The sequence below is a fragment of the Elephantulus edwardii genome, unplaced genomic scaffold (genome assembly GCF_000299155.1).
Source record: "Elephantulus edwardii isolate Elephantulus edwardi_28Jun2011 unplaced genomic scaffold, EleEdw1.0 scaffold00234, whole genome shotgun sequence".
Lineage (NCBI taxonomy): Eukaryota > Metazoa > Chordata > Mammalia > Macroscelidea > Macroscelididae > Elephantulus > Elephantulus edwardii.
The window spans coordinates 1,233,126-1,259,474 of record NW_006399984.1 but is presented as its reverse complement, the minus strand read 5'-3'; the positions used below and the strand labels follow the sequence as shown (position 1 = coordinate 1,259,474).

General features: G+C 36.6%; 1 protein-coding gene across 1 annotated transcript in view; it reads right to left on the bottom strand.

Moving 5' to 3' along the window:
• GABRG3 (gamma-aminobutyric acid (GABA) A receptor, gamma 3) overlaps positions 1-26,349 on the bottom strand; it is a 379,738-nt gene that overhangs the window by 19,046 nt on the left and 334,343 nt on the right. The window contains exons 7-9 of the mRNA XM_006898587.1: positions 25,273-25,425; positions 5,561-5,757; positions 5,201-5,260 (exon numbers count right to left, since the gene is read on the bottom strand). Coding sequence (XP_006898649.1) covers positions 5,201-5,260; positions 5,561-5,757; positions 25,273-25,425 — 410 coding nt within the window. The remainder of the gene's footprint in view (positions 1-5,200; positions 5,261-5,560; positions 5,758-25,272; positions 25,426-26,349) is intronic.

Below are 26,349 nucleotides of genomic sequence, written 5' to 3'. Positions count from 1 at the left end.
GTTCATTAAAACTAATAAAATTTAATAATAATAAAAAAAGAGATTAAACTGACTTCCTTGCTCTTCAGCACTTTGGAGAGGTTTCTAACAGCATTCTCAAAGAAAACTAAAGAGGAGGAAATAGAAGATTTCTACCAACTTTTGCAGTCAGAAATTGATCAAACATGCAATCAAGATGCATTAAAAATAATGAGCGACTGGAACGCAAAAGTTGGGAACAGGGAAAGAGCATCAGTAGCTGGAAAACACGGGCTTGGTGAGAGAAATGAGGCTGGATAGATAATGATAGAGTTCTGCACATTCAATGATTTATTCATTGCAAATACCTTTTATAAGAAACATAAATGCAGGCTATACACATGGATCTCACCTGATGGTATGCATAGGAATCAAATCCATTACATTTGTGGAAAGAGTCAGGGGAGAAGCTCAGTATCAGCAGTGAAAACTAGGCCATGTGCTAATTGTGGGACAGACCACTAACTACTCATATGCAAGTTTAAGCTGAAGTTGAGGAAAATTAAATTAAGTCCACGGTAACCAAGATTTGACCTTAAGTCTGTCCCACTCAAATTTCAAAACCATTTCAGGAACAGGTTTGAGGCCTTGAGCACCAATGTGCATAGACCAAATGAGCTCTGGGAGGATATCAAGAAAATCGTCCATGAAGAATGCAAAAGATCGTTACAAAGGCTGAAGCAGAAGAAAGAGCAAGATGGATGTCAGATGAGACTCTGAGTATTGCATTCGAGCGCCGAGAAGCCAACGCTAAAGGAAGAAATCAAAGAGCTATACAGAAAATTTCAAAAGGCATCTTGGGACGACAAAGCAAGAATGCATGTGCAGAGAGCTGGAGTCAGAAAATCAAAAGGGCTGGACTCACTCAGCATTTCTGAAGATGAAGGAGTTGAAAAACAAATTCAAGCCCTGGGTGGCAATACTTAAAGATAGTTTGGGTAGAAGGTTGAATGATCCAGGAAGTATCAAAAGAAGATAGAAGGAATACACAGAGTCACTATCAGAAGGAATTGGCTGACACAGAGAAAATTCATGAAATAACATATGAGCAAGATCCTATGGTGATGAAGGAGGACGTTCAAGTTGCTATCAAGGAATTGGCAAAAAAACAAGGCTCCAGGAGTTGACAGCATACCAATTGATTTATTTCAACAAACAGACGCTGCCCTGGATGTGCTCACTAAGTTGTGCCAGGAAATCTGGAAGAGATCGATATTTGTTCCCATTCCAAAGAAAGGTGGCCTAACAGAATGTGGAAATTATCGAACAATATCATTGATATCACATGCAAGCAAGATTCTGCTGAAAATTATCCAAAAACGTTTGGAACAATGTATCAACAGAGAACTTCCAGATGTGCAGGCTGGATTTAGAAGAGGTCGTGGTACTAGGGATATTATAGCTAATGTTAGATGGATCTTGGCAGAAAGCAGAGAATACCAGAAGAATGTCTATCTGTGCTTCATTGACTATGCAAAGGCTTTTGACTGTGTGGATCACAGCAAGCTATGGCTGACTCTGAGAAGAATGGGAATCCCAGAACACTTATGCAGGTGATACGACCCTGCTTGCTGAAACTGAGGAGGACCTGAAGCACTTGCTGCAGGTCAAGGACTGCAGTCTCTTATATGGATTAAAGCTCAACATCAAGAAAACAAAGATTCTCACCACTGGGCCAATTGGCAGCAACAGTATGGATGGTGAAGAGATTGATTTAGTTAACAGTTTTAGTTCACTTGGTTCCACAGTTAACACTCTTGCTAACAGCAGCCAGGAAATCAGGAGATGAGTTGTATTGGGAAAGTCAGCTGTGAGGGACCTCTCAAGAGTACTGAAGAGCAATGATGTCAGGCTGAGACTAAGGTGCGCCTGATCCAGGCTACAGTCTTTGCAATTATGTGTTATGCATCAGCGAGTTGGACAGTGACTAGGGATGATAGAAAGAGAATTGATACCTCTGAGCTGTGGTTCTGGAGAAGAGTGTTGAATATACCATGAACTGCTAGGAGAACAAACAGGTTTGTTCTGGAGAGGGTGAATCCAGAATGTTCCTTGGAATCAAGGATTCTGACATACTTTTGGAATGTTGCAAGGAGGGACTGGTCCTTGGAGAGGGACATCATGTTTGGGACAGTGGAGGGATGGTGCAGGAGAGGAACACCCTCGATGAGATGGATAGATTCTGTAAGTGGAATGGTGGGAATGAGTGTGTTTGAGACGGTGGGATTGGCACATAGAACTGCATTTAGGGCTCTTGTACATAGGGTTGCTATGAGTCACAAGCGACCTGATGACACATAACAACAACAATTCCCAGTACCAAGGTTGTTGTCTGTGAATTCAAGTGAGATTAAATAATTGACAATTTCTATCTTTTCTCCATGTAGTATGATGTTGCTTATTGATCCAGTGGTGAGAATTTTTTTTTTACTTGATGTTGATATAGAATCCAAACTGAAAGCTGTAATCTTTGAACTTTTGCAACAAATATTTCGAGTCCTCCTTGTTTTTAGTAAGCAGGGTTGTGTCATCTGCATAACACAGTTTGTTGATGAGTCCTCCTCACATTCTGACATCACATTCTTCCTTGTAAAGGCCAGCTTTTAAAATAAATTGCTTGTCTTACAGGTTTAACAAGTAGGAAGAAAAGATGTTGCTTTGACACACCCCTTTTCTTGATTTTAAACCATGCTTTATTCAGATAACAGCTTCTTGGTAGAATAGGTTTAGCATGAACCCAGTTATGTGTTCTGCAATTCTTATTCTTCTCAATATTTGACATAATTTTTTTATGATCCACACAAATAATTTTGCGTAGTCAAATAAATATAAGTAGGCACCCTGCTGGTATTCTCTCTTTTCAGTCATGATCTTTCTTCATTACTGCTGGTTCTCAATCATGTGCTACTCACTGAAATAGTTCAGCATTAACCAATCCTTTATGACACAGTATTTTTTATTCTTTCCATCTTCTTTTAATGTTTCCTGTGTTATTCTAGATTGTGTCCACTATTCAATATTATATCTTAGAATTTCCCTTGATTTTTTTCTTCATTTCTTTCAGCTTGAGATATGTAGAGTGCGCTCTGTTTTTTTATTTTCTAACTCCAGATCTTTGCACATTTCATTTTAATACTTTGTCTTTTTAAGCTCAGTTTTGTAGTTTTCTGTTCAGTGTTTCTATTTAATCATTGTTTCTATTTCATTTTAATATATCATGGATTGCTACAAGTTTGAATAAATAGTTTTTATAAGCAGTGCAGTTAGAATATTTTTTGGACAAAAACCGTAAATAAACATCATAGATTTTGAATATGCTATTACAAGGGGCTTTTCTTGGCACCAGTAGCCAGGAAATTAAAGGCGCATTGCCATGGGAAAGTCTGCTGTTAGGGACCTCCCCAAAGTACTGAAGAGCAATGGTGTCTCTCTGGAGACTAAGGTGCGTTTGATACAGGCCGTGGTCTTCGTAATCACTTGTAATGCATCAGAGAGTTGGACAATGACCAAGGAGGATAGAAGGAGAATTCATGCCTTTGAGCTGTGGTGCTGGTGAAGAGTATTGAGAATACCATGGACTGCTAGGAAAACAAACAGATTTGTCCTGAAAAGGGTTAAACCGGGTGGCTCCTTGGAGGCAAGGATTCTGAGGCTCCGTCTAACATACTTTGGACATGTTGTGAGGAGAGACCGGTCCTTGCAGAAGAACATCATGCTTGGCAGGGTGGAGGGACGGCGCAGGAGGGGAAGGCCCTCTATGAGGTGGATTGATTCAGTGACTGGGATAATCGGGATGGGAGTGTCAGAGGTAGTGCGATTGGCACAGGAGAGAGCAGAGTTTAGGGCTGTTGTACATAGGGTCTCTATGAGTCGTAAGCAACTCGACGGCACATAATAACAACAACATTACAAGGGGCTAGTCAGAGAAGAAATAATGACCCTTGATCAGATGGATTGACACAGTGATAGCAATGATGGACTATAAAGATAGAACAAAGATCTGTAGTTCCTATAATTAAAGAGACTCTTATATTTGCACAAATCCTTTAGTTTGCAATGATGGGTTTAAATTTAGAGATTATTAGGATGTTTAAGGATGGTAAGGTTTCAATCTGTTGAACTTAAGGTCACAATGAGTCAACTGATTGCCACCTAACAACAAAAACAAGACATTATTTTACTAAAAATTCGTATAAACTGCAGTATATGTAAGGCGTAACGTAAAAATGGAGCTTTGGTAGCCTAGTGGGTAAAGAGCTGCACTGTCAACTCAGAGGCAAGTAGTTTGAATCCACTACCTATTATGTGGGAAAAAGAGGGACAATCTCTTCCTGTGTGATTTATAACCTCTTAAAACCCACTGGAGTCCAGTCGGTTATGAATGGTTCCATCTCAACAGCAATGAGTTGAGATGAACATGTGAAAATTATAGGCTGCTGTTTTAAAATATTGAAATATTAATGGAAGTGTAAATGCAAATAAAAAATAAACGTGAAAATATATAATGTTATTAGCAATCAAAGATATGACATTGGGAATAGTTTGTGGTACTACCATTTTTCTGTTTGGCTGTCAAAATATACATAAAAGCTTTAGGGGTTGATGTTTTGGCATTGTTAACGTCACTCAAGGGATTTCATTTGGCAGTAACTGAAAAAAAAACCTTTGAATCAGTATTTTTCTTCACAAAATTTACCCTTCACAAAAAACCACAGATGTGAACAAAACTGTACCTATAGTAAGGCATAGAAAAATGTAATGACATGTGTAAGCTTTACCCATTTAGATAAATGTTAAACATTTGCCTCTACATTAATCATGAGCATATGCTATAACCATAAAATGGCATGTTTGAATTACAAAATAGCTTAAAACAATACAGAAATTATAGGTTAGTTTATTTGAGCTATATTTATATATTATTCTAAATATCTAGAAAACATCAGAAAGAAATATATCATACATTAATGCCACAGATCATTAATTAATTATAATTAATGTAAAGTTAATTATAATTTTCTTCCAATTTTCTATGTTGATAATTAAAAAATTAAGAGAGTATTTCCATTATGGATTGGGTGGTCTCTACTGCATATCACGTAAATAGTAACATATCCTTCAAATGCACTCTTAGATTAATAGAAGTTCTAAGAAATAATTCCACCTGTAATACTGTACATACAGAAGGTTCTGGTAGGTTTATTCTCTTGTGATCCCATTTTAAGGTGTCTGGATGCAATAGCTGCAAGAAAGAAGAGGGGGGAAAGATTTGAAAATTATAATGGATTTCTGTGCAACATCCTGAGCAAAAATAACTTATAAAAATGATTAGACTAATCCTATGTCTGGTAAGTGAAGTTGAATCTAAATCTGAAAGTAGCATTCATATCTTCAGAAAAATCTGATCTGTTTCTTAAGTCAGTATTTATATGAATATAAATATATAAGATCCACTGAAATGAAAATGCGTTTAAGCATAGTTCACTTATCTCCAACTATCCTCCCACTGTCCTCCCATGAAGTCTTTGCTAATGCAACTCACAGATGTTTTCTTCTTAATGATGGGTGGTTTTCTACAACTGGAATAGTAGTTAAGAGTGGCATACTCCATCAGAGCAGCAAAGACAAACAAGAAGCACACGGTCACAAAAAGGTCCATGGCTGTCACATAGGACACTCGGGGCAAAGACTTCCTTGCTATGGTGCTAAGGGTGGTCATGGTCAGTACTGTGGTAATGCCTGTATAGGAATAGAAACATTTATAAAGTTGTAAAAAGAAGCAAAAGGGAATAAAACAAAAGATCTACAGTTTCTCTACTTCAACACACTGTTTAATTTTTACAGAATCCTTCTTTAAATTGCATACTTAATTTAATATTTTCATTTTAATCTATGTGATTTTATAAATATTTTAAATAAGATTTTTTTAAACAGACTTCATAATGACATCAAGATGTTAACTTAACTTGACAATATATTCAGTCAATTATCCTTGTATATTTTGCCTTTTAAATATATTTTAAGTTAAGATATCCTTTGTAGAGCCCGCCATCCTTAATAATCCTGCGAATCGCCCGGTGCAGCAAATAGTTAAGGCCCCAATTAACTAAAATGTTGGCAATTTCATTCCACAAAGAAGTTCCTAAAATAAAAGATCTGATGATCTGCTGCTGAAAAAACACAGACTTGAAATTGTATGGAGCAATTCTACTCTGAATGAATGGGGTTGCCAGGAGCCAGAATCTAATTGACAGAGACGGGTTTGGTATTTTTGTTTGTTTATTTGTTCTATTTATTTGGTTTAATATATTCCAAGTTCTTAAACATCTCATAGTTTCACATCTACTTTTCTTATGTTCAAATAAAATCCTTTCTTTCTTGCCTATTATTCCATATCCAAACTATAACTTTTTCCATTCTTCCATATCTTGCTGAAGCACCACTTCTTTTTGAAGATCCTTGCATCATAACACCCCAGGAAGATTAATATTTTGTACTATAAGTATTATCAGTGAATCTTTTAAAAAAGTCTTTTTTTCAACATTATCTCTGAGAATTGTCTATACCTTTGCATGCTAGTATGGCAAACAGATTGTGTGACCAACAAGAGAAAAACTGTACCTTGCTCCTGTTACCTAACATTTGTTACCGCACATTAGAGAGACATTCAATGAATGATTGACAACTAATTATTGATAATTTAATTTTAAAGGAGCTCTGTGTTGCACTACCAATCCAATGCAGGTGGTTTTGAGAAAGATAAGCAAGGATGGGCAATCTCTTTCTATGTGATTAAATTGCCTCTGAAAATCCTCTCAAAGTCAGCTATAGGTCAATTCCGAATCAATGGTACACGACTTTGCAATTTACAGCCTCTGAAAACTTGCTGGAAGTTTAGTTATGAGCTAGTTCTGTCTCTAGAACAAAGAGTTAGTTAATTGAATGAATGAATGAATGAATGATATATGGTATTGATCTGATTTTATTCCAATACGAAGTCAGCAAGTAAAATTTAGAAGATGTGAAAGAAATTTCAAAAGGAGACATACATATCATTTACAAGGAGAAATAACTGAGAAAATCTGAGAAAAGAAATGGAAATTATTGAACATGAAGGAAAATCAATACATATTCTGTATATTAATTTTTTAAATCTACTTTTGTAATAATTTTTAATGAAAATTAAACCCTTTAATCATTATGTACTGACCTTCGTTGTCCTTTGTGCCAGTTTTTGCATTTAAATTTATTTTATCTAATATAGCTACTCCTGCTTTTTTCTGGTTGCCATTTGCTTGGTATATTGTTTCTCACACTTTCATTTTTTTTTTAGTCTTTCTTTATCTTCACTTTTCAGGTGAGTCTCTTGTAGACAGCATATTGACAGATTTTGTTCTTTTAGCTTATCTGCTACTCTTTTTCTCTTTAGTGGTGGTGCATTTATACCATTTACATTCAGTGTGATTATTTAGAGGTAAGGTTTTATTGCCATCAGTTTGTTGAGTTCTTTTTGGTGTGGTTGCTGGTTACTTTGATCCATTCTGCTTTCTGTGGCATCTCTATAAGAAGGGCATCTCTCAGTGTTTCCTGCAATGCAGGTTCTTGATTTTATAAACTCCCTTAGATTCTGTTTTTCTGGGAATATCTTGATATCTCCACATTTAATGGACAAGTTTTGCTGGGTACAGTATTCTTGGTTGAAAGTTGTGTTCTTTGAGTGTTCTATATGTGCCATTCCACTGTCTTCTTGCTTACATGGTTTCTGTTGAGATTTTGGCACTTAATCTCTTATAGGCTCTCCTTTAATTGCTTGTTTCAGAATTATCTCCTTATCTTTGATTCTGGCATATTTGACTATGGTATGCCTTGATGCTTTCCTTTTGGGATCAATTTTATATTATGTTCGCTCACCTTCTTGAATATATAGTCTCTCTTCCTACATTATGCCTGGAAAGTTTTATTCTAGTAATTCTTCCACAATCTTTTTGGTGTCTTATTTCTTCCTGTTCTGGGATTCTGATTATGTTATTTCTCTTGATGGTGTCCCACATTATTCTTATATTTTCTTCCTTTTTGGTTCTGCCTTTTGTTCTATCAATGTTCTATCAATGGTGACAATTCTATTTTCTATTTCACTGCTTCTATGTTCCATCAGCTCTGTTCATGTGTCCTTCCATCACGTTGACAATATCTGAAACATTGAACCTCATATTTTGGATTGTTGCTTCTTGTTTTTCCAGAGTCTCTAATGCTTTGTTTATTTTATCTGCACTGTTTTGGATTGTTTTTTAAAGCTCTTCCTGGTTTTCACTTGTTGTGTCCTGTAATTCTTCAAGTTTGTCTTTCACCCATTGAAAATATTCAATGATTGTTCTTTTAAATTCTGTGCCAGAAAGTTCCATCAGACTTTCTGGCTTCAGGAAACCCATTGACACTATGTCACTTATTGGGGGTGACATCTTGCTTTGGGCATGTGTAGTGTGTGAGCTAGCCTGCTTTTTACATGACATTGCTGTGGTATAGCTTTTTCATGCCTGAGGCAATAGCTGGTTCTTGATCTGAAGTCACTGCTCCAGAAGAGGGTTGAGCAGGTGTGCTGCATGTGTGGATGGATGCACATGGGTGGGGGCACACGTGCAGACGCACATGCGGGCAGGGAGGCAAGCATATAGATGCATGTGAGGGGGTTGTACATGGGGACATGAATGAAAAACCAGGAAGCCTTGGTTTTCTCCTTGAGAACTGGGTCTGCCACAGCAGTTGAGTTCCATCTGTCTCACTCCCTCCTGCTTAATGTGAAGGGATCCCATGTGGTCCAGCAGTAAGTAGTGATCCCTCCAAGTACATCACTCAAATTCCCACTGTCCTGCTTGCTTTTGGCAGGTGGGTCCTGCTGTAGCTCACTGCTCTCCACTGAGGCTCACTACTCCCCACTGCAGCATGTTGCTCCCTGCCAAGGTTTGCTGCTCCCCACCGAGGCTTGCTGCTCCAGCAGCTCCTAAGTTAATTGTTTTACTAATAGTTTTCACAAATTCCAGCTGTCCTGCTTCCTCCATGCGTGTTGCTCTGCCTGGATCCACTTTTCAAAATAATACTATTTGTTTCCTTTAATAATTTTGAAGTTGTATACTATAAATTACAATATTTACCTTCGTTGTTGTTGTTATGTGACTGCGACTCATAGCAACTCTATATACAACAGCCCTAAAATCTGCTCTAGCCCTTGCCAATCTTATTGACTCTGACACATCTATCTCCATTACCCCAGTGACTGAATCAATCCATCTCATCAAGGGTCTTCCTCTCCTGCACTGTCCCTCCACTCTCAAGCCTGACATCCCTTTCCTAGAACTGATCCTGCTTTGAAACATGTCCAAAGGAGCAGCCTGGCTTCACCCTCTCCAGGATGAACTAGTTTGTTCTTCTTGCAGTCCATGGTATATTCAATACTCTTCTCCAGCACCAGAGCGCAAAGGCATCAATTCTTCTTCTATCATCCCTAGTCATTGTCTAACTCTCTGATGTATAGCAAGTAATTGCCAAGACCATGGCCTGTGGAGCAGCACATTTACTTTAGAAATTACTGTATTAATTGCTGGGAAAGAGATTGCCCAATTTTCGCTGTTGGAGCAGCTGGTTAATTTGAACCACATGACTTTGAGTTGTCAACACAACTTCTTATCACTAAGCCACAAGAGTTTTCTCTATATATACACATTCATAATTTATCAAATCCAAAGTAAACAAAAATCTTCAATAATCCCACCACAAGGACTTCAAAACACATTAATGACATGTACCCTTCCCTCTAATAACATATTATTATTTTATGTATTTTAATTTTGTATTACCTTCTGTTAGGAGTCCTGCTGTGTAGAGTGTTGTACTGTTAACCAAAAGTCTGTGTCTCCAGTGGTTTGGATACACTAACTGCTTCTTGGGAGAAAGAAGAGCAGGCTTTTCTGTTTCAGAAACATGACGGGCAGTTGTTATGAGTTGGGACCAACTAACTCAAAGACCGAGTTTGGGTGTTTTGTTTTGTTTTTAAAAAACATACTGCAAAATGATGCTAACATTGTGCTATATAGACTATTATCCACGCTGAAGTAAAAGAGATGAACAGAAGATTCCAAAGGGTTGCACAAGAAGACAAAGCACGTATTATGATGGAGTATGTGAAGAGCTGGAAAAAACTCACTCAGCATTTCTCAAATTGAAAGAACTGAAAAACAAATTTTGAAGTTGCAATACTGAGATACCCTCTGGGAAAAATTTTGAATGACTCTGGAAGCATCAAAAGAAGATGGTAGGAATACATGAAATCACTTTTGACACTGAAATATTTTAAGAAGTGATAAGGAGCTGTGCTGTCAACCTGAAGGAATATGATTTAAAAAGTGATAATTGTTTGACACTGAAATATTTCAAAAAGTGGTAAAGAACTGTGCTGCAAAGCTGAAGTAATATGATTTAAATCACCAGCTGCTCTTCAGGAGAAATATGGGAAATATCCTCCCATGGGATTTATTGTCTCTGAAAACTCACTGGAGGGTCAAATATCTGTTAGTTCCGACTCAATGGTTCATAACAACAACAGCAACCCCATATGATCAAGAATCAATGGTGATGAAAGAAGTTCAAGCTGCATTGAAGGCATTGACAAAAAATAAGGCTCTAGGAATGGGAAAACAGCAGCTGACATGTTTCAACCTATAGGTGCATCCCTGTACATGCTCAGCAATCTGCGCTAGGAAATTTGGAAGACATTTGGCCAACATATTGGAAAAGATCAAAAATTGGTTTTATTTCTAAGAAAGATGACCCAACAGAATGTGTATATTTCAAACAGAATCATCAATTTCACATTCAAGCAAAATATTGCTGAAGATTGAGAATTGCTAGAATCTCAAGCTGGCTTTAGAAGAGGCATGGCACCAGGGATATAATTGTGGATGCCACACGGGTCTTGGCTTAAAGAAGAAAATACAAGAATAATGTTTTATTGAGTATGCAACAGTATTCGATTGTGGATCATAACAAACTATGGCTAACACTGAGTCGAATGCAAATTCCTGAACACTTGATTATGCTTATATAAACCTATATCTAGATCAAGAAGCTGTTGTTTAACCAAACCAAAAAGAACACGGAATGATTTGGAATCAGGAAAAGTGCGCAACAAGGCAATAACCTTTTTCCATACGTATTCAATCTTTATGCTGAGCAAATAATTTGGAAGCTGGAATTTATGAAGAACTGTGTAGCATTAAGATAGAAGGAAGACTCATTAACAACCTGTGTTATGCTGATGACAACATTGTATGCTGAAAATGTGGAGGACTTGAGGCATTTGTTGCAGAGGATCAAGGGCTGCAGCCTTCAATATGAAGTAAACAAAATTTCTCATCACTGACCCAATGGGCAACATCATGATAGATGCTTGACATTATGAATGGTTTTATCTTGCTTGGATCCATGATCAACATCCTTAGTACCAGCAGTCAGGAGATCTGGAGATGTGTAATATTGGCACAATCTGCTGTCAGGGTCCTCTCCAAAGTCTTGAAGAGCAATAAGGCACACCTTATTCAAACCATTGACTTTCCAATCACCTGCTATGCATCTGAGAGCTGGAAAATCAATACAGGATAATGGGAAATAATCAATGCTTTTGAATTGTGGTGCTGTAGAAGAGTACTAACTATTCCATAGACTGCTAAAAAAACAGATGTCTTAGAAAAAATGCAACTAGAGTTTCCTTGCAGGCATAGATGGTGAAGTTCGTCTCTTGCATTTTGGGCATGTTTCTAGGAGAGGATATTCCTTGGAGAGGGACATCATTCTTGGGAAGAACGGTGAAAAAGGGGAGGCCCCTCAACAAGACAGATTGACACAGTGAATGCAGTAATGGACTCAAGTGTATAAGAGATGATGAGGATAGCACAGGATGGACAGAATCAAGATCTGTTTGCAATGAGTCATACTTGACAGTGCTTAACAACAACAAATAGACAATATTTTTTTCCGTATGCATCTATTCCATGATTTATTAAAGTCTTTCATTTATCATTTGTAAATGGGAATTATGTCAGGCATAATTCCTTCATCTTTAAACTGACATCCTAGCTCTTTAGCACTTTGAAGAGGTCCTAGACAACAGATTTACCCAAAGTACACATTTTGATTACTTGACTATTTTACTTGGATCCACAATCAATATCCATTGTGACATGCTCTATAATAATGGTCCTATACAGTACTTGTCTTTATGAGGCTGAGTTAGTTCACTTAGCTCTCCAGTCCCTCCCATGTTAGATAGTAATTTACAAAACCATTCCTCCTGTGTGCTGCATAGTATTCCACTGTGTACCATACTTTCTCAATCCATTCCATTGTGGTTGGGCATTTGGGCTGTTTTCATTTTCTTGTTATGTTGAATAATACTGTTATACATTGATATACAAGTATCTGTGCCTCAGTTCTCATTTTATTTGGGTATATCCCAAACAATGGAATAGCTGTATCATATACAATGTCTTGATGTTGAGGCTTATTTCATATTGAAGGCTGCAGTCTTGGTTCTTTTAAATTAAGTGCTTCAAAGTCCTCAAGCTGAATCTTGCTCCAATCCTTATGCCATTTCATGTAGTTCATGCTACTTCATGTAGTTCATTTTCTCGCATTATTCACCCAGCATACAGACTGAATAAGTATGGAGAAAGGATACACACTTTCCCTGATATTAAACCGTATTGTATCCTTTTGTTCTGTTAAGAAGACTGCTTCTTGATATGTGTACAGGTTTCATATGAGCACAATAAATGTTTTGGAATTTCCATTTGTCTCAATGTAATCCACACAGTCAAATGCTTGACAATAAAATACAAGCAAATATCTCTGGAATTCTCTTTCAGTCAAGAGCTATCTGACATAAACGATGGTATTCCTTGTTTCTAGGCCTCTTCTGAATCCAGTTTGCATTTCTGCAAGTTCCTTGTCAATGTACTCTTGTAGCCAATTTTTAATAATCTTCAGCAAGATTTTTTTCTTTCTTATGGCTTTAATGATTTTGTTTCATAGTATACGTACACTATTGAGTCACCTAATTTTGGAATGGGAAATATAAATCTTTCAGTCAGGTGTCCTGGTAGCTGTCTTCAAAACTCCTTGGCATAGATTAGTGGTACAGTGACCTTGTGTGCTCTTCCATAATCTTTTGTAACATAATTCACTACTTTGCTCATACAAACCTTTCACCTTGCCACATATAGCTTGAATTCCCCCCACCCCCAATTATTTCAGCTTGGGAAATGCTCAGTGTGTCCCTTTTGGTTTTCTAACTCTAAGTCTTTGCACATTTCATTGTAGTACTTTTCTTTGTCTTCTCTAGCTGCCCTTTGAATTTTCTTGTTAGCTCTCTTATTTCATCATTTATATCTTTTGCTTTGGCTTCTCTAAAGTCAAGAACAAGTTTCAGAATTTCCTCTGACATTTATTTTTGTCTTTTTAAAGAATTTCCTATGTTTTACTTTCTTATGAATGATGTCCCTGATATTACCTCAGAACTTGTCTAGTCTTTAGTCATTAGTCTTTGCTCAGATTATTCTTGCAATTGTTTTTACATTTTTGTGAGATAAACTGGAGGTTGTATTCTTGTCCTTGTATACTTGTTTTCATTTTCTTCAGTTTCTATTTGAACTTTCATATAGGCTAATTGAGAGTGTGTGCTATAGTAAACCTCTTGCCTTATTTTGACTTCTAATATTGAACTTTCCAGCTGTCTTTGTTCATGGTCTTAATAAATTTTATTCCTGTGTATTTTATCAAGTGATGTCCACATGAAAAGTTTCCCTTTATGCTTCTGCAAAAAGGTATTTGCAAGGGACCTCTAGTGGGCTGTTGGCAAGAAGCTGCACTGCAATCCCAGAGGTATGTGGTTTGAATCCACCAGATTCTCTGCTGGAGAAGAAGGGGCAATCTCCTCCTGAACTAGTCAGATCCGATTTGATGGCACACACACACACACACACACACACACACACACAAAATAATAAAATAAAACAACAAACAACTTTTTCTTTTTTAAAAAAGATATTTGCAATGAATAAATCACTGATTATATAAAACTCTGTCATGTGATCTCTGGTTTCTTTCCTGTGACCATAGCCAAATTTTCCAACGTAGATTAGTGAACCAGTCCTTCTTCATTATTTCTAACTTCTGCATTTCAGTCATCAATTATTATTAATGCATTCTGACTGCAGGTTCAATCAATTTAAAAAGTTAGGAAAAGTCTCAATTTCACCATCTTTGGCTTAGTAGTTCTCTCTCTCTCTCTCTCTCTCCCACACACACACACACACACACACACACACATATTGTTATAGATGTGAATAGTTTCATTAACAAGTATTCCTTGTATATCTATGGATATCATATCATTCTATCACTGACAGCATTATATTCTAAAATAGGTCTTGAAATGTTGCTTTTTACAGTGAATGTGACATTATTCTACCAATCATTGCTGTGATACTATAGTATCTATACTATAGTATCAGCTATGCCATTAGTATTTCAAATACCAGCAGGGACTCTATGGCACTTAACAACAACAACATATATAATGGACAGCTTCTGTGGAGCTTCTAGACTAAGATAAACTAAGCAGACCCTATCAAACCATATGAATAGAATTGGAACATTGTTTGAAATAGGGCTCAAAGCGGAACCCCTAGTGTGGAACACAATAAAAATGCAACTAGGAAAGAGCTGCCTCCATAAGGAAGATTCAACCTTTATCATGTGGACAGAGGAAAGTTTTCACCCAGAGTAAAATCTCCAGATGCTGATGGGGCACAACTCAAAACCAAAAGAAAAAGCTGAAAACACCAATTAATAATTGGAATCTAAGATAACTAGAAATTCTAAAAATAAAATGGAATGCGTGAACACTTGCACATAGGTCAATTTGTGAGATAAGATAGAATAGTGTTACACTACCTATACCTTGAAATTACTTTGAGAAATAAATTAAAGCAATGGACCACATGTTGTTTGTCATCTGAATATCTGATTGGCTGTGCCAGCCCAGTCAGTGGACAGCAAGATCCAATGTGGTCTGTTTAAAGTAGCATTACTTTGTATTTCAATGCTACACTTTAATAACAGAAAAAAAATTCCCCCTGTTTTTTTTTGTTTGTTCTTGATGGTATGATGACTCTGGTAATTCAGAAGGTAATCACAGGTTATAATAAATATAAATAATGCAATTTAATCACTGATTAAAAATTGAATGCCTTCAACTATGTTGAAAAAGACAAAACAATTCTAATTTTCTGATTGTTAAAATATGGATTTAATTTTATGAGTATATTCTTCATGTCTTCTTTGTGAAAGTTGTGTGGAAAAGAACCAGTGAAAAATCATTTAACATGTTCTTTTTTAAATATTTCATATTGATTTTCATATAATAAAAACTTTATATTGTGTTTCATTCATATACATTGTGTTTTATACAATCTTTCATTTACATTGTGCTTCAATACACTTTCATATACATTGTGTTTTATACAATCATTCCCATACATTCTATTTTACACTATTTTTGTACTAGTTTATTTACAAAATTAGATTTTGTAAACAAACAATGTAAATGTAAAACAACTACATTGCTTTTCACACCAGATCCTTCCCATGTCCCTGACCATTCCCACCCATCAAATTGTGTGACTCCCTTTTCGTACACTATTACCCCTCTGTTTCCACTCTCCCTTTGCTTGGATCCTCATACTTACTCTACAACAATGGTTTTATACAGCATTTGTTCTTATGGGACTGAGTTAGTTCACTCAGCATAATGCTCTCCAGGCCCTTCCAAGTTAGGTCATAATTTACAAAATCATTGCTCCTGTGTAAATATATCATACTTTCTCAATCCATTCAATCCAGTTGTGGTTGGGCATGTGGGCTGTTCCCATGTTTTTGTGATGGTGAATAAAACTGCTATAAATATTGGTGTACAAGTCTCTATTTGTGCCTCAGTTCTCATTTTTTTTTGAGGTATATTCCAAGCAATGGAAAAACTGGGTCATATGGAATGTCTATGTTCACCTTTTTGAGAAAGTAAGCACCAAAGTGCCCTCTAGAGTGGTTGCACCATTTTACTATCTCACCGATAATGTATAAGAGTTCCTATCTCACCACATGCTCTCTAACATTTATTACTTGCTGTCCTGTTAAACTTTGCCGCTGCTACTGGAGTGAGATGGTATCTCATTGTGGTTTTCATTTGTATCTCTCTTATTGCCAAGATTGTCTGTTGGCCATTTGAATATCTTCCTCTGTGAAAATTCTTTCCTTGCCTTTTGCCCATTTTATAATTAGGTTATCAATCTTTTTCTTTCGAAGGCCCACAGGTATTTTGTAAACATTTGTTATAAGATTCTTGTCTGAGTTGGTATTGTTAAATTTTTTTCCCAGTCTGTAGGTTTTACTTTCACACTCTTGGAAAAAGTTTCTGATGAACACAGGGATTTAATCTTTAGAAGGTCCCATTCATCAATTTTATCCTCTTCAGATTGGACTTTTCTGGCCGTATTGGGCAGTCTCTTTATACCACAGACTAGGCCTGCTAAGCTTGATTCCAATTTTTCTCTTATGAACTGTATGTTTTTTTGCTTTTCTCCAGGTCTCTGTTCCACCTTGAGTTAGTTTTTGTGTATGGTGTCAGATGTGGATCCTGTTTCAGCTTTCTGCAGGTGACAGTCCAGTTTTGCCAGCACAATTTGGTGAAGAGGTTGTCATTTCCCCACTTGAAAGGTTTTATTTTCTTGTCAACTATCAGTTGACCTTAGATAGCTGGGTCTATTTCTGGGTTCTCAATTCTGTTCCATTGGCCTATGTGCCTGTCTTGTACCAGTACCACACCGTTTTGTTACTACCACTGTGTAGTAGGTTTTGAGGTCAGGGAGTGCTATGACTCCCACTTTATTTTCGTTTCTCAGAAGTGTTTTGCTTATCCGGGGTCTCCTGCCTCTTCAAATAAACTTGACAAATTATCTTTTGATTTCCTTGAAAAATGAACTTTATATTTGTATTGAGATTGCATTGAACATATTGATTGCTTTTTGTAGAATTGTCATTTTCACAATATTGAGTTTTCCTATTAATGAGCAGGACATAAAGATATGGATCTTTAGGTCTTTTATTGTGTCTTGTAGAAATGTTCTGTAGTTTTCTTTTATAGGTCTTTTGCATCTCTAGTTAGGTTCGCTCCCAAGTATCTCAATTTTTGTTTGGCTATCCACTTCCACTTTCTAAACATCATGCCTCCGGAAACTCTATAAACTTTGATAAATGAAAACAGTTGTAGAGGGGCTTCAGGCCTTTTGTTCCTAGGGTTGCTATGAGTCGTGCTTGACTCGAAGACAATCAACAAGAGCATTGTTTTAGTATTGCTTTCTTTATATCCTTCTCTGAGTTCTTTTTGTTACCGTGGAGGAATATCACTGATTTTTGGATATTGACCTTATAACTTGTCATCCTATTAAATTGGCCTATTAACTCTTAACAAATTTTTTGTTGAGTCTTTGGGGTTTTTCTGTGTATATTCTCATATCATCTGCATAAAGTAATAGTTTAACCATCTCTTATGATCTGAATGCCTTTTATTCCTTTTCTTGTAGTATTACCCTTCAAGCACTTCCCATACAAAGTGGTGACAATGCATCCTTGTCTGCTCCTTGTTGCAAGGAAAATGCTCTCAGTCTTTCTCCATTGAGAATGATGTTGGCTCTTGTTTTTATATATATATATTTTATTATGTTGACAAAATCCCCTTCTATTCTAATTTTGCGGAGTATCTTTATCAGGAATAGGTGTTGGATTTTGTCAAATGCCTTTTCTGCATCAATTGCTAAGATCATATAGCTGTTGTTATTTACTTTGTTAATATGGTGAATTATGTTGATTGTTTTTCTTATGTTGAGTACCTTTCATACATTTTATGAATCCCATGTGATCTTGGTGAATTTTTTTTGTGTGCTTTTGGGTTCTATTGGCTAGGATTTTGTAAAGGATTTTTGCATCTAAATTCATGAGAGATATTGGTCAGTGGTTTTCTTTCTTGGAAATATCTTTACCTGGTTTTGGTATTAGAGTTATGATTGCTTGATAGAAAGAGTGTGAAAGTATTCCTTCTTTTTCAATTTTTAAAAATACTATAAGTATAATTGGTGATAGATCCTCTCTGAATGTTTGGTAGGATTCAGCTGTGAAGCCATTTGGTCCAGGACTCTTCTTATGACCTGTTCAATTTCTTCTTTTTTGATGGGTCTGTTCAAGTGTTCTACATCTGTTTTTGTCAATTTGGGTAGAGCATGAGTTGAAGGAATTTGTCTATTTCTGAAGGAATTTGTCTATTTCCTCTAGGTTTTTTTATTTATCAGAGTATAGCTTTTCCTAGTGTTCTAATATTACTGTTTTAATTTTCTCTAGTTCTGTTGTGATGCCACCTTTATAATTTATTAATTCCGTTATATGTGTCTTCTCTTTTTTCTTCTTCTTTTGTTAAGTTTGTCAGTAGTTTCTCAATTTTATTGACCCTTTTGAGAAACCAACTCCTGGTCTTAGTCACCATTTCAATTGTTTTTCTATCTCATTGATTTCAGCTGTCGCCCTTATAATTTCTTTTCATCTAGAAGCTATAGATTGCTATTCATTTTTCTATTTGATAAAAATGTTGACTTAGATCATTGATTCGTCTTCTTTCTTCTTTTTTTTATGTGTGTGCCTATTTCTTTCAACTGCCCCTTAAGGTCTGCCTGAGTTGCATCACAGAGGTCTTGGTAAGTTGTATTTTTATTTTCATTTGTTTCAGGGAACTTTTTAATGTCATTCTCTGTTTCTTTTATAACTCAATCATGTTCTAGCAGAGAGTTATTTAGTTTCCACAGGTATGGTTGTGTAAGTTTTACTCTCCTGCAGTTAATTTCTAGTTTTGTGGTCTGAGAAGATATTTTGTATCATTTCAGTGATTTTTAATTTGTTGAGATTTGCTTTGTGTCCTAATGTGGGATCAACTCTGGATAATGTACTGTGTGCACTTGAGAAGAAAATGAATTGAGTTTTAGTTGGGTGCAGTACCATGAATACATACAGAGGTTAAGTTTGCTGGTTGTATAGTTTAGATCTTCTGCATCTTTGTGAGTTGACCTATCCTTTGGTGATAGTGGTGTGCTGAAGTCTCCTCTCACTATTTCTTTCTTCAGTTCTGTTAACCATTGTTTTATGTACATTGCAGGTCTATCATTTGGTGCATAAATGTTGACAAAGGTTATTTCCACATTGTCTATTGTGCCTTCAATAAATATGCAACACCCTTGCTTATCTTTGATAGCAGTTTTCATCCTGAAATCTATTATCAGAGATTAGTATTGCTACTCCTACTTTTGAAGTTGTCATTTGCTTGGTATATTTTTTTCCAGTCTTTGATTTTGGGTGTCTTTCTCTTCTTCTTTTAGATGTGTCTCCTGTAGGCAATATATTGATGGGCTTTGCTTTTTTTATCCATTCTGCTACTCCTTTCCTCTTAATTGGTGCATTTAGTCCATTCACATTAAGTGAGATTATTATCAGGCCAGGTTTTACTTTTGACATTTTGTCATGTTTCTTTTTTCTGTTATTTCTGCTTAGTATGGTCCAGGCGCTTTCCTTTGGTGTCTTAATGTGAAGGATTTCACTTAAAATTTTTTTTAGTTTTCATCCTGTTTTCAAAAATTATCTAAGTTCCTCTTCTCTGAAAAGGATCTAATTTCTCCTTCATATTTGATGAAGAGCTTTGTTGGATATAGGATCCTTGTTTGGATATTGTTTTCTTTTTTCTTTCTGTATATACCATTCCACTGTCTTCTAGCTTTCATGATTTCTGCTGAGAAAACAGAACTTAATCTAATTTTTTCCCCTTTATAGCTGGCTCTTTGTTTTTCTCATGCTGCTTTTAGAATTCTACCCTTAGTGTTTTTCATTTGGATAATTTAACTATGATATATCTTGAAGTTTTTCTTTTTTGGGTCTCATGTATGTGTTGTTCCCTATACTTCTTAAATGTTGATTTCCTGTTCTTCAGAATAACTGGGAAGTTGTCTTCCAGTACTTCTTCCACAATTTTCTCAGTGATTTTCCTGTTACTCTCCCGTTCTGGAATTCCAACCATACATGTTATTCCTTTTGATGTCATCCCACATGATTCTAATGCTTTCTTATTTTTTATTACATCTCATCTGATTTTTCTTTTAGTATGCTTCCCGTGAAGCTCTTGTCTTCCAGGTCACTGACTCTCTGTTCCATTTCTTCAGTTTTACTTATTTGTTCTACCAGTGTGTTGAACGTCTGTGCCATTTCAGTTTTAATATTCTGGATAGCATATTTATGCTTTCCTGTTATTTCCAGTACTGTGTTTACTGTAGCCTCTCTTGTCTTTTCCCGTCTTTTGCATATACCCTGATAACTGTTCATTTGTTCTTCATCAATACATTTCTTCCGGACTGTTGTCTCTGATGTCTTTGGTCTCTTATTGGCTTCTACTGTTTCTTCCAACTTTTGTATCCTTTTCTGTAGCTGATCAAATATTTCTACCTCAACATATTTCTTCTGTTTTTCTCTATTAGTATTAACTGGGTCTGCTATATTAGGTGAAGGGTTATTTTGTTTTTTCATTATGACTAAGGTGGATTGCTGCTTTTCTGACATTATGTGCATCTTAGTAGGCCTTAGGCTGTTGTAACTATATAATTACTCAAAGTACAGCCATGTTCTATGAAGCACCTATATATTTGTGCTCCCTCCTTATTCTCTGATAACAGTGTTTCCCCTAAAGTACCTGAGTGACAAACCAAAAAACCTGTTGTTCCCTTCTAGAAGTGGCTCCCCATCTTCCTTAAGGTGTCCTGGTCCTTTTTGCTAGAGCTTATGGATATCCTGTGTGGTGTCGCTAGACAACAGTGTTTCCCCCATAGTACTTGTGATATTGGTGCTCCTGGAGTTGAATAGCAGGGGCAGGAGCTCGGCAATCTCCAGGTGGTTTTTCATGTAGTGGTAGTAATGGTCTGGTGCTCTTGGTAGGATTGTTCTCTAAAAATGCAACTCTTCAATCTGTCTGGCAGTGGTTCACTTGCTGGCCATTGTGTGAGTGTGCCTGGTCTGGGCCTCAGCCTTTAACAGATGCAGCAGATGCAACCCCTCCTGGGCTAGACACACAGGAGTTTGTGTCTTGCAGCAGAGAGAAGTTAATGTCCCCCAAATAGCTGGTCTCATGAGAGTTAACATATTCTTGACATGAAACTGTAATTTGTTTACTAATGAATCTTCTCAATATGTTTAGAATGCAATGAAAATATAGTGTTAATATTCCAGCATGACTTGATTTAATGAATTCTAAACACAGGTTATTCTTTACTTTTATATTTAGAGAAGAGCGTTATTTTATTTTCAACTAGTTAAAATAATTTAGATTTGTTTGCTGTTGATTATTATACCATAATAATCCTTTACACTACCAAATATAACTTCATCTATATAATAAAATAGGAAACTCTGGTGGTCTCTTGGTAAGAAGCTATGTTGTCCACACAAAGGTATGAAGTTTGAATTCACTAAGTGCTCCACAAGAGAAAGATAGCAATTTCTTTTGTGCTATTTAGCACCTCTGAAAACTCATTAAAAGGTCAGCTATGTGTTGTTTCTGACTTGATGTATAACAACAACAATAACAACAAAGGAAGGTTTATACACAGAATCATTCTTGACTGAGTACCAGGGATGGGAAAGAAAGGAGAGAGGAAGAAAATGAATAAATATACTCTAAAATTGGGTTAAGGGAAAAGAAGTGTATAATGAGGAGTTGATCAGACATTTTAATGAATATTTTAAAACAAAATGTATATGAATGAATGAAAAACCCATGTAATTTATAAACTTTTATTCAAATCACAATTTTAAAAATAGTAAAGTCTGTGCTCACTGCAGCAGCACATATAGTAAAAAAATAGCTAAATGTGCATTTATAGTCATAAATATTTGTACGTTATTCCAAACCTGTTATTATTTAGTTGACTCTGAATCATAGTTACTATATGGGTGAGAGAACTGCCCTACGGATAAGGTTTCCAAATCTGTAATCTTTGTGAAATCAGACTCCAAAATGTTTCTTTGGAGTGAAGTGGCTGGAGAATTTGAACTGTTGAATGGTTTGAACATAATAATCTAGTTTATGAGATTTTAAAAATTAGTTTTAGTTTTTTCTGACTGAAATTTCAGGAAATATAAATTGAAATATTTCTTTTTACTCTCATAATAGATATTTTTATGTAATTTAAGTCCATGTTATGAGAATGATAAATCTTTATGTTCATTCAAATTATTAGATAAAACATTTTATATTCACATATTTGCACAGATAATGAAAGAAGAATATATTTCTCCAATGTATTCTTAGAGTATAACAAGGATAATACATTCTTTTTTCATTATGTACATAATGGTATATGTTGATGAATATTTACTTTTTAAAAGAAACAACAATCCTCTTTCCAGATGGTACATATCACAACATAGTAACATATTATATTGCTTTGAAATGGTTCTTTAAGTGTTGTTTACAGTTGTGTTCAACATTTATGACCATGAGATCATAACTCCACCCAAGAATAATTACAGAATTTGTGATATGGTTGCCTAACAATTTTCTAAACTTATCACGCATCTTCTCTAAGTATCTAAAACTTCTCTCCCTCAAAAAGAGCTTTCCTATAAAATAAAAATAGCAAACAATAAAAAAATAAATAGAGAAGGCACTGTGTAACATGTTTAAGGGATTTTGTAAGGACTAGAAACTGAGGCATCTCCTCTTTTCTGAAAGAAAAGTTTTTGTGAAGTAACACCTTCTATCTGTGGTTACAAGTAATTTATCTGTGTTCACAAATAAAAATACTGAAAGCTAAGAATAATTCCCACTACATTGAAAATTACATAAAACATGGTAGTAATTTAAAAATCACTGAAAACGAATGTTTTAGTAATAAGACTTCCAAGATTAAAAGAAAAAAATATGGAAAAAACCCCTTAAGTCATTAGTTAGTATCAATTCATGATGACAAAAAGAATGATAATTTTCTTATTTGCTGGGAGCATTTCAATATAGTAACAGAATAATAATGGTGAAAGGCTAGTTTTACTATTATTGTACCTCAAAGCTGCTCAAAGTTTTTTTGTAAGTTTTTTGTTGTTGCTGTTATGTGCCGTCTAGTCGTTTGCGACTCATAGTGACCCTATGTACAACAGCCCTAAACCCTGCTCTGTCCTGTGCCAATTGCATTGCCTCTGACACACCCATCCCGATTACCCCAGTCACTGAATCAATCCACCTATGGTCTTCCCCTCCTGAGCTGTCCCTCTACTCTACCCAGCATGATGTCCCTCTCCAAAGACCTGTCTCTCCTTGCAACATGTCCAAAGTATGTCAGATGAAGCCCCAGAATTTTTGCCTCCAAGGAGTAGCCTGGTTTAACCCTCTCTAGGATGAATCTGTTTGTTTTCTTGGCAGTCCATGGTACATTCAATACTCTTCTCCAGCACCACAGCTCAAAGGTGTCAATTCTCCTTCTGTCCTCCCTAGTCATTGTCCAACTCTCTGTTGCATAACAAGTGATTGCAAAGACCATGGCCTGTATCAGGCACACCTTTGTCTCCAAAGAGACACAGTCACTCTTGAGTACTTTAGAGAGGTCCCTAACAGCAGACTTTCCCATCGCAATGTTTTTTTATTTCCTGGCTGCTGGTGCCAAGACTGTTGACTGTGGAGCCAAGCAAACTGAAGCTGTGAACAATTTCAATCTCTTCGCCATCCATGCTGATGCTACCAATTGGTCCAGTGGTGAGAATCTTTGTCTTCTTGACATTGAGCCTCAGTCCATACTGAAGGCTGTAGTCCTTGACCCTCTACAGTAAGTGCGCGAGGTCCTCCTCAGTTACAGTGAGCAAGGTTGTGTCATCTGCATAATGCAGACTGTTGATAGATCTTCCACCAATCCTAACATCACGAGTCTTCTCATAGAGCCCAGCCTCTCGCATAACCTGCTCTGCATACAGGTTGAAAAGGTATGGAGATAGGACGCATCCCTGGCATACACCCTTCCCAATTTTGAACCATTCAGTGTTGCCCTGCTCTGTTCTGATGACTGCCTCTTGGTCCAAGTATAGGTTTCGCATTAGCACGATTAAATATTCTGGGATTCCCATTCTTCTCAGAGTCAGCCACAGTTTGTTATGATCCATGCAAACAAGTGCCTTTGCGTAATCAATGAAACACAGATAGACATTCTTCTGGTATTCTCTGCTTTCAGCTAATATCCATCTAACATCGGCTACAATATCCCTAGCTTCTGACACGCCTCCAGGCACCAAGCCCCAAGGCGGAGCCCAAAACTCTTGGGAGGAGTATGTTTTGTAAGTATTGTGTCCTTTTACTAATATGTTATGTGTAGTTGGTTTGTGTCATCAACTTGAATCCAACTCATAGTGATCCTCCAGCATTTCAAAGGCTGTAAATATCTTCAGAAATTACCCATCTAAATGGAATTCACCCTTCTTTTTCCTGCAGAGCTGCTGGTGAATTTGAACCTCCTGCATTTGGTTTGGTACACAACTCCTTGAATCTAGGCCATCAGAGATCATTTTTACTAACATAGTGATACTTTTTAAAGTGACAGTTTCTGGAACTTGCTTACGTTTTTGTGACAGCATTAGTCATAGAAGCTCAGATGAAGTAATTTATTCTAAATCTTTGATGTGGTCTTAATTCCATCACCAGAAAAACAAGGTATTTAGATGACTTTTTAAGAAGTTCTAAACATGGGTCATACTCATTTATTCACTCATTGCCATGTTGAGTTAGAACATACTCATAACTGACCCTCCAATGGGTTTTGAGGCTGTAACTTGAAAAGAAGTAGATAGCACATCTTTTACCCAGAGTTGCTGATGGATTCAAACTGCCAGAGAGGGGAGGATTTTAAATTAGCATTGCAGCTCTCTGAAGAGTAGCCACCAAAATTCTGGGAACTGTTTAAACATAGACCAAGTATCCCACAAATAATATCAATTACATTTGAAAAAGTCTCTTCATTTGAAGAAACTTTTATAAATATTTCATATTAAAATCACACAACATGGTGGGGCAGCTATTTGGAAACTCACCTAGTGCTGTTCTTGCTGGTGTGGCATCTTTTTTGATCCAAAATGATACCCAAGACAACACCACAGTCAATATACAGGGAATGTAGGTCTGAATAGTGAAGTATCCCATTCTTCTACTGAGTTCAAAATATATAGTCATAACAACATAATCACCTGTAAAAAATAGTTAAAATTAAGATAACTTTTCTGGAAAATTATAGCAAATTATTTACAATGTACTTTGTTAAATGGGATAAAATAATGCACAACTGACACTGTATAGAGAGAGTACAGTTACTGGGGAAGTTGGTCTCCAGCTGCACTAGGCACCAACAGCACCATGGATAATAACAAATTTTAGAAGAGGTGTTACAGACTGAAGAGATTCCCACCAGGCTAGGTTCCGGAGTGAGAGGGCTGCTTCCTGGAAGGTACATGTGACCCTGCCCACCCTCAACATCACACTAGAGTGTATCCAAAGGGGAGATGGTCTCTGGCTGCTCTGTGCACCAGCAGTACCAAGGACAATTACAAACTTTAGAAGAGGTGAGCACAAGCAAAAGAGGTTCCCATCAAGCTATATGCAAGACATGAGAGGACAGAATAATAGACTCCATACCAGGTAGAGTGCACACTGTGGGAAGCTCTGTGAACCAGCAGCATCAGAGACAATTATAAACTTTAGAAAATATGGGCACAGACGAAAGAGATTCCCATTAGGCTATGCATGAAAGCTGAGAGGACAGTTGAATAGAGGTATAGGACTCTCCCACATAGAGGGATTTCAGCACTCAACAAGAAACTGGTATCTGGGCCACACTGCAGACCACCAAGAATAATTGTTGTTGTTGTTGTATGTGCCGTTGAGTCGCTTGCGACTCATAGTGACCCTATGTACAACAGCGCTAAACTCCGCTCTGTCCTATGCCAATCACACACACTGTCTCTGACACTCCCATCCCAATTATCCCAGTCACTGAATCAATCTACGTCATAGAGGGCCTTCCTCTCTTGCGCTGTCCCTCCACCCTCCCAAGCATGATGTCCCTCTCTAAGGACCGGTCTCTCCTCACAACATGTCCAAAGTATGTTAGACGG